The 12,422-nt window shown below is 39.1% G+C and overlaps 2 protein-coding genes across 2 annotated transcripts; both read left to right on the top strand.

The window, feature by feature from the left end:
• Positions 1–2,213: 2,213 nt before the first annotated feature.
• On the top strand, positions 2,214–10,834 carry LOC128226105 (KRAB-A domain-containing protein 2-like). Its single transcript, XM_052935995.1, has 3 exons — positions 2,214–2,382; positions 5,773–5,869; positions 10,522–10,834. Exons 1-3 carry the CDS (start codon positions 2,214–2,216, stop codon positions 10,832–10,834), a joined length of 579 nt encoding a protein of 192 aa, XP_052791955.1.
• Positions 10,835–10,839: 5 nt separating this feature from the next.
• LOC128226104 (KRAB-A domain-containing protein 2-like) lies at positions 10,840–11,778 on the top strand. Its single transcript, XM_052935994.1, has one exon. The coding sequence runs from the start codon at positions 10,840–10,842 to the stop codon at positions 11,776–11,778; it is 939 nt and encodes a 312-aa protein (XP_052791954.1).
• Positions 11,779–12,422: the final 644 nt, after the last annotated feature.

The following is a 12,422-nucleotide window of genomic DNA, read 5'->3' as shown; positions in this document are numbered from 1 at the left end:
CTCCCGTGCGGCCTGATTATTTCGAGAGAAATTTGCAGGGGTTACATTTGCATTTGGGTTTGGCGGGGAATGACTGCCATTAATCTCAGCATGCCTTGCACCACACCGTGAACAAACATGGTTAAATTTACACATTGCCCATGAGCAAAGTTATGGCCTGGCGTAGCCTGAACTGCTCATCATATGAGTGCCATGCAAAGCCGCCTTGGCGTGAAGCACCCTCTCTAACATTGTACATATATCGTAACATTTCGTTTGTTTTATGGGGTTGCAAAGCCAGATAGATGGACATGTAAATCAAAAATGCATCAGTCCACTTTTCGACGGATTGTACCTTTTCCTTGCACAGTTTTGATTTGGCCTCAAGGGAGCCATCTAGTGATATTGACAGTGTGGAACTTTTACACATATCGTTCAATTCAATTGCCCCTTTTAACAAGATAGCCAAATTTATGTATTCTCCCCTCATTATTTGTTGCTTCAATTGCGTTGGTACATGTGATGAAAGATCATCGTTCGCTAACATATACATGTCCATTCTACCATCAAAATTTGCACCCATTTGGAACTCTCCAACTTGGCCAGACCCCGCCAAGCCACACCCAGTATCCGAAGGACTTTGCCAATTACCCGTAGGAACCACAGTTTCTGTGGTTAAAGGGTGCAAAATATGAGACCTAGTAATGATATCATGGAAGTCAATTACATTTCCCTCATTGTTGTTTCCCAGCTCCGCGTCTGGCAAGGGTATCTGCGACGCCTATGGGAGTTGTGCTTCCAAATTGATACGAGGCGGTTGCCTTAGCCGCCGTGCACGTGGCTGTTCCTCTTCCCTTACTTCTGCTGCTTCCGCCACCTTCCATTTCCCTTTAAGGCGTCCTCTACCCGGCATTGTTGTTACAGGCGTATTAAGCTGCGAGTGTCAGATATTAAAGTACTAAACTTCTTTATTTTCCTATTTATTCAAGAGCTTTTTAATTCCAGTCCTCTCCGCATGAGATTTCGCTAGCAAAGAAAGATTCCCCGTTAATAGACCAGTTTAATTTAATTAAAAAGTGCACTTTAAACTAGTGTCAAATATCGAGAACCAGTCTGCATTGACTTGACCGATAGAGGCCGAGAGTGTTCCGATTGCTCATCAACGGAACAACAGACCTTAAATTCAATCTCGCGAAAATAATTAAATTTATTTTTAAGCAAAATAAATTAACTTATTGCATAAATAATTAAGATTAAAGAGAGAAGTCATTAAATTTAACTGCTAAATTGAAATTACTAGCGACCTACTTGTAGCGTAGTTAAATGTAAAGATTTCTGACAATGTAAACCGGCCATACACATCCCAGGTTGTTTCCGATGGATAATGACCAAAGTGTTTCTAATGTTAAATAGACTTTTCTGTTTATAAACGATTGATCCAATATTAATGTTGATAGTTTCTGTAGTTGTTGCGGAGGATTAGAATTCTCCTTATTTTTAGATTTGGTCAGTCTTAAAAATGAAGGAAAACTTTTGCCTTTATTAATTATCTCGTCTACAAATGATTTATTTACTAGTAGCGATTTTATAGACATTCTGCCAATGTTTAAGGAAATTCTTCTGCCTTTGGCATAGTGTCTTACACATCCAGTTATTCTATAAGCTCAGATGGATTTCACAAACCATTCAAACATATTCTGTTAAATGCGGATTGAAGTTGAATGTAGATAAAGCTTAAGTTTGCGTTTTTGAAGTCTTTAACTCAGAGGGACATACAATTTTAATGAAACAACGATTTATAGTCTTCGAACGTGTGCATAGGAAAAAGCTGAGCAAGGGGTCCATGGGACATATAATATTCGTTATGACTTTATAGGCATAACGACATTTATTTTTAGGAAATAAACCGATCTATTTAAGTCTTGTAAGAATTGTTTATGTAGTCGCAGTAATACACAACTTTGTAATTTTGACGCATTGTGGTCGTTTGTTTACACTTTCTGACAGCCGGAAGTGCAATAATTTTTTTATAGACTGCTTTCAATTCTGGGATCGAATGTAATCAGATATCAAGATTTAAGGCTGAAATTAGTAACCAGTCTGTCATAGCTCTTCCTTTCCGTTTTCGTCGTCTGTAGGATAGCATACAAAAATTTACAGCTTCATAAAATCGTATTAAATCAAAGAATTTTCGTTGTTTTCTTCACATTATTTTAAGTTAAAATTGCACAGAGATGCCTAAGGCTCGAAGGAAAAGAAAACATCAGGTGGAAGAGGACCTGGTCGAGGGAAATTTGGAAGATGTACCAGAGAAACCTGCGGGTGAGAATCTGATTGATTTTGAGAAAATTATATTGGCCTCAAAAATTATTCCGCGGGGTGGTGAGGGCACTGATTCACCAGGTAAAATCAAGGTCCAAAGACCACTTTGCCAATTTCAGTTGTTCGTCTTAGTGATGGCGACTTGGCTGCACATGTTCCACAGCCATTGAGGGCACAAATTCAAAATGGAAGTTTTATTAATTTGCCTCTTCTGTTAAAGGGTTCCATTGAATTGCAAGACAATGCTAGTAGTAACATTTTGCGGCTAAATGACGCCGGGCAAATTGAGTCCAAGCCAAGTGAGTGTAGGGAAAAAATCATTAACATCGAAAAATGGACTGACGCCTTTATTATTTTTTCGGGAGTGTATCTCGCAAGATTTCCAAGTAAGGCCAATGAATTACTACACTATATGTTTAACATCAGGGAGAGCTTTAAAAAGGGGGGGGGGGGTTCGCATGGCGGGCTTATGACGAACAGTTTCGGCTACGCCAGGCGATTAATCCGTCATCTTGGGCCCATATAAACACAGATCTGTGGTGGCGCTGCACACAGAACAGCGAACCCGTCAGTCACACTGGGCAATTTCCATCGACCCGCAAATTCACATGCCACGAATACAACAGTGGCAATTGTAGGTGGCCAAATTGTCGTTTTAGCCATACATGTTCAAGCTGTGGCGGTCAGCACCCTGCAGCGAGCTGCGGCGGGGGTCGAACCAATTTGCTGTTACACGCTCACCAGCCGCCAACAGAGGCCGCCAAATTGTTTTTCGCGGCAGGGGGAGACCCTTCTTTCGAGGTGCCCGCCAATGAGCCAAATAATTTGGACGTTATGAATTTGTCCCCCACCCCAATAGATGTACATAATTTACAGTTGCATTCGGAAGGATTTGATTTTAACAAGTTACAGATTATTCTTAAAGGATTCAAAGAAGGTTTCCCAATACATCATGCCGGGCCACGTGTGGCGCGAAATTCAAAAAATCTTCGTTCAGCTCTTGCTCGGCCAGATATTGTATCACAAAAAAATAAAAAATGCAGAAATTGCTGAAAAACGAGTTGCGGGCTCTTTCATTTCCCCCCTTTCGAGAATTTAATTGTCTCACCACTAGGTCTAGTGCCTAAGAAAACCAGTAACCCAAATGCGCCGGATGTGAATAAATTTCGTATGATCCACCACCTTTCTTTTCCGGAAGGGGAGTCGGTAAACGATTATATAGATCCAAACCTAGCGTCTGTACAATATACTGGTTTTGACGAAGCTGTTGCCATGATTCAAAGATTAGGAAAAAATTGCAAATTGTTCAAAATGGACATCAAAATGCTTTTCGGCTAATTCCCATTAGGCAAGTCGATTTCGAACTGTTAGGCTTTAAACATAAAGAGCAGTATTTCGTTGATAAGGCATTACCTTTTGGCGCTTCTATAAGTTGCAGCACCTTTGAAAGTTTGTCAACGTTACTAGAATATTGTGTTAGAAAAAAATGTCATCAGGCGAGTTGCTGCACTATTTGGATGATTTTTAGGGTGGGGGGGGGGGGCAAAAATGTAGAAGCTTGTGCGTCAATCATGCATATTTTTAAAAATACTATGGCGGACATAAAAGTACCAATTGCGGAAGAAAAAACGGAGGGACCGACCGAAATATCAGTTTTTCTAGGCTTAGAGCTGAATTCTAATAACATGACTGTTAAAATACTGCGAGATAAAATAGAGCAGGTCATCGAAAAGATAACTGTTGTCTTGGCTAAGCAAAAAACAACATTAAAGGCTATGCAATCTTTAATTGGCTCGTTAAATTTTTGTTGCAGAGCTATACCAATGGGTAGTCCTTTCTGTCGGCGCCTAATTGACTCAATATGCGGTTTAACAAAACCGTATCATCACATAAGAGTTAATAAAGATATAAAAAACGATTTGTTGATGTGGCTCGAATTTTTTAGGTCGCATGACGGAGTTTCTATCTTTCACGACAGTTTTTGGATATCAAATGAGGATGTAGAGTTTTTCTCAGACAGTGCGGGCGGCGTAGGTTTGGGGTTTGGAATATATTTTCAAGGTGAATGGTGCAGTGCAAAATGGCCCGACTTCTGGCACAACTCAGTTTTGACTAGGGACATCACGTTACTCGAGTTATTCCCTATATTAGTTGCGTTCTTTATTTGGGAGGATAGGTTCACAAACAAACAAAAATAAAGTTTAATTGCGATAATGCAGCAGTGGTTCAGATTATGAATAAACGTTCGTCTAAAACCTCAATGTCATGCGCATGGTTAGACTTCTAACACTAAAATGCCTCAGATTAAATGCAGTGATAAAGGGACAACATGTCAGCGGGAAAAGTAACTCAATTTGCGATGCATTGTCTCGTTTTCAGTACGAGATGTTCAGACTATTGGCCCAAATACAGAACGCGAACCGTGACAGGTACCCAGCCTTCTTTCAATCTTTGGAAAATATTCAACATCGAGCTGGAAAACTTCTTGCGGCCGGAATAGCTCCGAATACACAATTGGCGTATGCTACTGGCCTGAACGCGTTCAAAATGTTTCGCGAAAAGTATATGATCGAGCGAGATTGGCCAGCTAACGAACAACACATAGTTTGTTCATTGCGTATAGTTTTGAAATAGGTCGCGCGGCGAGCACTATCGCAACATACATAGCAGCAATTAATTACTTTCATAAACTTCATGGATGATTTGATTTTCAAAAGTCATTCATTATACAAAAAATGTTAGAAGATTTTCGACGAGGTAGACCATCAAAAGACAACCGTGCCACCCTGACAAAAAAACATCTTAAGGGAGGTATGTTCCGTACTAACGGAAGTTTGTTATACGCAATACGAGGCGAGTCTGTTTCACACAATATTTACATTAGCATATTTTGGCCTTTTTCGCGTCGGTGAGTTAGTTTCGAGTAATTCCACAAGTAACCCGACATTGTTAACGGATGATTGCAAAATCAATTTGAAAAGCATTTCAATCACGTTAAAAACACAAAAAAACAAGTAAAAAAACGACTCCATTGACATTAAAGCTCCCAGCAGAAGCGGAAAAAACAATCTGCCCGGTTTTTGCGATGCGTGAATATTGTAAAACACGCGCTTTATCTAAGGGCCATTTGTTCTGCCACAATAACGGGACGGCGGTTACCAGGCAGCAAGTGGCAAGTGTTCTTTCTAAGTGCATTCAAAAAACTGCGTATGCGAGAGGCCATTACAGAACGCACAGTTTTAGAATAGGCCGGGCTACCGATTTGGCTTCATTGGGTATGTCAAATGAGCAAATTATGCAACTGGGCCGCTGGCGTTCGAATTGCTACAAGCGCTACATAAGACCGTAGCCAGTGAAAGCGGGATTTACAGTACAGTGAAGTACAGTATTTTTTAAACCGAAGAAAAATATATAGTTTATGTGTCTACAACATCTAGGTCTATCATAGGACTGCTATTTACCACTTTTCAGACACCTGGATAGTTGGGAATTCCATACCATATTGGGGTGGCGCCCGGGCGAGGGACACGGGGAAAGTGAATCTACGCACTTCATGCGAGTTAGGATGGTACGGGGTAAGGGGCCTTGGGTGGCACGGGCTGCGCCGTGCCATTGAAACTAAGGTATTGTTTCAAAGTCCACCAAGGGCTGTTTTTATTCACCTCGGTGGTAACGATCTTGTGTCAGAGTCAATTTTTAGACTCAAAAACATCATAAATAAGGAGCTCTGTTACATTAGAACCGCCTTCCCGGCCGCCACCATAGTATGGATAGATATAATTCAACGCCGCAAGTGGTTGGGTGCTAGCGATGCGAAAGCGATCGAACACAAACGGACGCGAATAAATAGACTGGGGAGGTCGATAGCTGCATCCGGGGCTCCGTCTGATGCGATTGCTTGCGACATTAAGGCAGGAGATCATTTCTTTAGAAATGAAGGCGTCCATTTAAATGACGTCGGAATCGAATTTTATCTCGATTACCTCAGAGACGCGATTTTAAAAATAAGTTAAAAACTTGAGCTGCTAATTATGTCGGGCGAATTTTTGGGGGAAACCAAGTTTCTGTGGCGGAAAAATTCAGCCAGCTGAGAGTAGGGCAACATTTAATCTACATGATCACTATATCAGTCAATAATCTTTTTGGTTAAATCCAATACTTTTTATGTTTGTTGCCAACTTGAAACTTGATGGCGGGGCTAAGCCCCATACCCATCGGTGAATTGTTGGTTACAGACAAACGGGCAAAAACATGTTAAGACGATAATTTAACGCAATGTAATATACAAGTCCTTAGGTTGTTGCTCTTTTGTTATGGTAACACCTATGTTGCGTAACCCTGCAGGTTCTTGCGTGTTGTGTCTAGTAATTTGTGCGTTTAACCTTTAAACGCTGTGGAAACAGTTTGCTTTGCGTTTTGATTGCGTGTCAGCAGGTTCTTGAGTGTTGTGCCCAGTAATTTTGGCGTTTAACCTTTAAACGCTGTGGAAACAGTTTGCTTTGCGTTTCAATTGCGTGTCAGCAGGTTGTGTATTGCGTACAAACATTGCGTTAAGTTTAACTTTAAATATTTAGCGAAGGGGGGTAAAAATACAAATTATCTGCCCTAATCTCGGCTGGTTGTATTTTTAACGGACTTCTTGGCGCCTTAAAGGCGAACCCTTGCAGTTCCGTTTTTTGCGTCCGCATATGTCCACATATGTCCACTTTTTGTTTTGAATTTTATTACAATAAGTACGTAGTACATTGATGTTATATATTGCGATGTCATCCTCGATATTTTCTCTGTTAAAAAAGTTGCAACTCAATAAAATCATATGTTATAAGAGCTGGCGTTTGTTACAGTTTATTTCACTTATAAAATAAAGTGATTTATGTTTGCAATATTTGTACATAATTTCTGTTAGAGGGTGGATGACATACGAATTGTTTATCGTTATCGTATGGTTGTATGTAACCTCAGATCAGCCTCATTTTCGTGTCCGGAAGTTTGATTTATCATATATTATTTTCAACAGTTTAAATTCGATTTTTCCACATACTTCCCAACCTATCCTAGGCCAGAGTTTTTATATCTTTAGATTTACGGGAGCGCCGTACCTAAATATTGCAAAACCCAAATAAAAATAAAATTCATTTTCGTAGTTTTATTTTTATTTTTTCCGACGAACGTTGCTCCAATGTGAAGAACAAAATAAAATTAGTGTTCTATAACCCATATCTCAGAACCAACTGGTGTACCAATTGTCATTCATTATCGGTCTTTTTACTGTACAAACCACGTAAACCAGTCGGAAATACGCGGGAAACAGAACAGGTACCCGTTACCATAACAACGTCCTGTCAAAAGTGAAAGTACTTTTTGTCATACCCCTTATTTCTCGCAATTTCTGCAGCTATATAGAAATGTTTTACTACAAAAAACGTTCCGATGTTTATGTTTCATTATTTAAATCAAACCGTGGTGAACTTAAAGCGTGTTTATTGTGATTTTTTTGTAGATTCAGTATGTTGTTCGCGTTTCGTGGAATGATTGCGAAACTTCCGGTCAAAATAAGGAGACAGAAATTTGTGGGTTGTAGTGTCTATTAAAAGTCGTTGGCGCACGTCGTATATTAACAAGGATGAATTGGATTACAGCGCAAAAATGTATAGCTTCTGACAAACACAAACTGCAAAATGATATCGTGTTCATCATAGTCAAAATGGATATTTTTTTCTGAATTTGACTCTGGGGAGCATTGAACACACTGCTTCACGATCACATATTTGAAGAGAAAAACACAAGGTATCGTGATATTCGTAGTTGTTAATTAGTTTAATAATGATTTCGAATTTAAATCGTAATAGAATACTGAAAATGATGTAATAATAACAGTGTGTGTTTCCGATAAAACAGAAAAAAATCTCAACATAAGATATCTGGCAGTCAGTGCAAGAAGTCAAACTTATCCGTTGCTTATTGCCAACGGGCATAGCTGGAATTAGAAGGATATTTTTCAGGACTGATTCTAAAATCAGTTCTTAGACCTGGTTTTTTGAAACATATAACACTTGTAAAATTTATCTGAATGCTCCCGAATGTTCTTTGGTGAAGTACATAAATGTAGATTTTGACTGTCTGTGTATCCGTAAGCCCTGTCAAAATTTGAAGTGAACAGGAATTTCCATCAGGGCTTCTACTTTTTTTTGGTTATATTTTCTATATAAAAACCACATCACGGTAAATTGTCACGGTGCTATTTCGTTAAAGACAGAAAAACACATTTGACCTCCTTATTATACCGTGTCTGAAACTGTGTTCAATGTTTGATTACTTCACATTGGAAAGGATATGCTTATATTGTGGTCAAAAGGTTAGAATTGGCCATTTAAACTTCTTTATTACACTGACATGTTTCATAAAATCCATGAGTTGATAATATATGCACCTCATATGCATAGATGCATTCGAACAAATATATACAATTAATTTCAATGAGCATTTGAACTCACAGTGTTGAGGTCAATATTTTCAGTCATTAAAAGGATCTTTTAATTATGCTTTTGAAACTTTATGGTGATCTATCACCCTTTTTTCAGCCTATGAAATAGCTGACACAAGTAAGGTGTGTTTTGTCTTCATGATATAAGCAGTTTTAAAAAATAAAAAAAATCGGAGAAAATTCCGGTTTATTTTTATTTATTTCTCCTTTGGGACATTTTATGCATTTTATTTTTATTTTTATTTCCTCCTCCTTACCCAACTTTTTGAAAAATCTCCCGTAAATCTAAAGATAAAAAACTATGGCCCTATATTATATTATATCATTACATTAGTAGATTATGTACAGAGCTGTTTGTGGGGTTTTGTGCTCTTGTTCCATGTTTCTGGTTTGTGATTGTTTTTGTGTTCTATGTCTTTGGCATTTCCCCTGTGCCATTAAACGGGGTTAATGTTTCCTCAAGTTAATGCATACGTTGATAAGATTTGCAATTTACTTTTTTTACTTTATTCGGGATTGTTTAGATAAGAGTGAGGTTGTGTACACACATTGGTTTAAACCCCCTGTAAATTTACATTTTACTGATCGTTCCAAGGCGGTACCTAACAATCCTGGACAAACATACCTAGTTTATATATGTTACAGTAAGATTGTGAAACCAGGGATTTCATGATATCCCTGAAAATTTCAGTAATTTCACGAAATTACTGTTTCACTCAGGGATTTCATGATCCCTGAAAATTCCAGTTATTTCATGAAATCCCTGAAATATGAGCAGGGATTTTACACTATCTTACTGGCTGATTTCAGTAAATCTGTGTAATTCTGTTTTAGTTAACTTACTATACAGTATACTGTACAGCCTGGCTTCACCTGAGGCCTGTCCTTTTAAAAAGGCATCCCATCCCGGTTCAGCCCATTCAGTATAGATTTACTTTCATGCAAGATGTCTTCTGATAGTATGGAAGACGTTTTCAGGCAAGAGTTGTTCAAAAGATATGAAGTATGTCAGAAGTATCTGATTCCAAAGACAGAATATTACAGAATTATAGAAAGCTTGAAATCGGCATCTACCAATAATCACACAAAGATCAGGAGCAGCTACTATCTAAGTAGATTAATTTAAGTAATTTAAATATGTCTGTTTTTCCAAATGCTCAGAAAAGTTGGAAAAGAGATGACCAGGAACGAGTGTACCACAAAATCCCCTAGCTCATAATCCCCTAGGTCCAAAAATGGCTAGGTAGTCAAAATCTCCTAGGTGTAAAATACAGCATACTCAAAATCCCCTCGAAGAATAACAGTAGAATTTTCTATATATGTCTTTATAAAATTAATGTAGAATATAAACAGCTATCATTACTAGATGATAGATAGACAGATAAATAGAGAGGGAGAGAGAGATGATGTATAACACACGTTTTTTGTTTAATTGATAATTTAATTTAATTTAATTATAGGTGATACCCAATAAGTGATGTTATCAAATTTTGTTAAGTTTTTTTTGTCACTTTTAGATAATAGGTTAATCATTACAGTGTTTCTCCTTTAATCTATGGAATATATTTTAAATATTCTTCTCATTGTACATATTAATTGGATGTATCTGACAATTAGGTATTATTTTAACACCTATTTTCGTGAATTGTTTTGTTAAATGATCTGAGTCATTACCGCTATGAAAACGATACGAGTTACTTAAATGTTATTCAATATAGTAATTAACCGCATTTCAGGTATGAGATTATCCAGTGTGGTGATGTGGAGAAACTGATAAAGAAGCGTACACATCCAGAGGAGTCGCCCCTTTACTATGTTACTATTGAGGACACATTTGATGTTATCAAGCGTGCCCACATTGCTACTGGTCATGGTGGTCGTGATCACATGATCAATGAACTACAACGAAAATATGCGAACATCACTACCAAGGCTCTAGAGCACTTCAAGTCACTTTGTGCGGAGTGTCAGAAAAAGAGGAAGCGTCCAATGACCAAGGGTGTAGTGGTGCGACCTATTCTGACCAAGGTAGAGGCCAGGTTGATTTAATAGACATGCAGGCTATGGCACAATCCAACTACAAGTGGATCATGGTTTACCAGGACCACTTGACCAAATTTTGTGTCATCCGACCACTCACCACCAAGCGTGCCTCAGAGGTTGCCTTCCAGCTCATGGACATATTCCTCCTCATGGGAGCTCCTGTCATTCTCCAGAGTGACAATGGTTCAGAGTTTACATCCCATGTGATCACAGAGCTGAAGGAGGTGTGGCCAAGCCTTAAGCTTGTACATGGCAAACCCCGTCATCCACAAAGCCAAGGTTCTGTAGAACGTGCAAATGGAGACATCAAGGACATGTTAGTGGCATGGATGGCAGACAATGAAACACAGGACTGGGCTACAGGCATCAAGTTTGTACAATTCCAAAAGAACTCAGCACATCACTCGGGGATTAAGTGTTCACCATACTCGGCCATGTTTGGGTGTGAAGCTCGAGTGGGCTTAACCTCTTCAGCACTACCCACAGAAGTGATCTACAGGATGGAGAGTGAGGATGATCCTCTGACTGCTTTCTCGTGTAGCACACCTCATACACAAGAAGCTGACATCATACAAGTCATCTCAAGCAGCACAACTCCTTCTCATGAAACTGACAGCATCACAGCCTCATCAAACAGCCCAGCTTCTTCTCATGAAACTGACAGCATACCAGCCTCTTCAAGCAGCCCAACATCTCCACATGAAACTGACAGTATGCCAGCCGACCATTCCAAGATATCCCCATCAGTCACCACCACACCAATCTTGGAAGACCACACTATCCAGATCAGGAAGCGTAGAGCTGAAGCCTATACAGCACTACTATCTCAAGCAGAGAGGATGGTGAAACGCAGCCGTGTGGATCTCAAAACCGGTGTGCCTGGGGACAATGTGGCTGTTCCTATACCGGCAGTAGATCGTGGCAGAGGTGATCCTCGTAACATTCTTTGATTCATCGTCAACAGAGACGTCGACACTGACCAGTACAAGATTGCTGTAAAGGCGGGTGTTTTAAAGGGACAATACTCCAGGAACCAGTTTGATTTGTGTCCTCAGCGATTACGGACAGAAGCTGATGTCAGTCAGGAGAATGTAACGTCACTTCGTTCTGCTGTTATTGCGGAATCTTCATCTGGTGGGCAAGGTTTTACCAAGTGCAACTGCAACGGTCCAAATAAGTGCCAGTCCAACAGATGCAAATGTTTTAAAGCAAAGCTGAAGTGTAACTCAAGATGTCATTCCAGCCTCACTTGCTGCAACAAATAAACTGTTGATAGATATGCCCAATATACAATGGGAAATGTGCCGCATTAATCAGTTACTGCAGTGCTCATTGCACTGGTGCAGTTTGGTTGAACTACGCAAGAAATTATACCTGAAATGTATACCTGATTATTCAAATGTATAAATAAATAAAAAATCACCAGATGTATTGTCTGCTTATTTCCTCTTCAGGGATTTCATGAAATCTCTGACTACATTTTTTAGGGATTTCACGAAATTACTGGAATTTTCAGGGATTTCATGAAATCCCTGGTTTCACAATCTTACTGTAGCATATATATATTTATATTTTCAGGCACTTAATAACCACG

The sequence above is a fragment of the Mya arenaria genome, chromosome 3 (genome assembly GCF_026914265.1).
Source record: "Mya arenaria isolate MELC-2E11 chromosome 3, ASM2691426v1".
Taxonomy (NCBI): Eukaryota; Metazoa; Mollusca; class Bivalvia; order Myida; family Myidae; genus Mya; species Mya arenaria.
The sequence above is the reverse complement of the archived record's forward strand: the minus strand, read 5'-3'. Positions and strand labels throughout refer to the sequence as shown.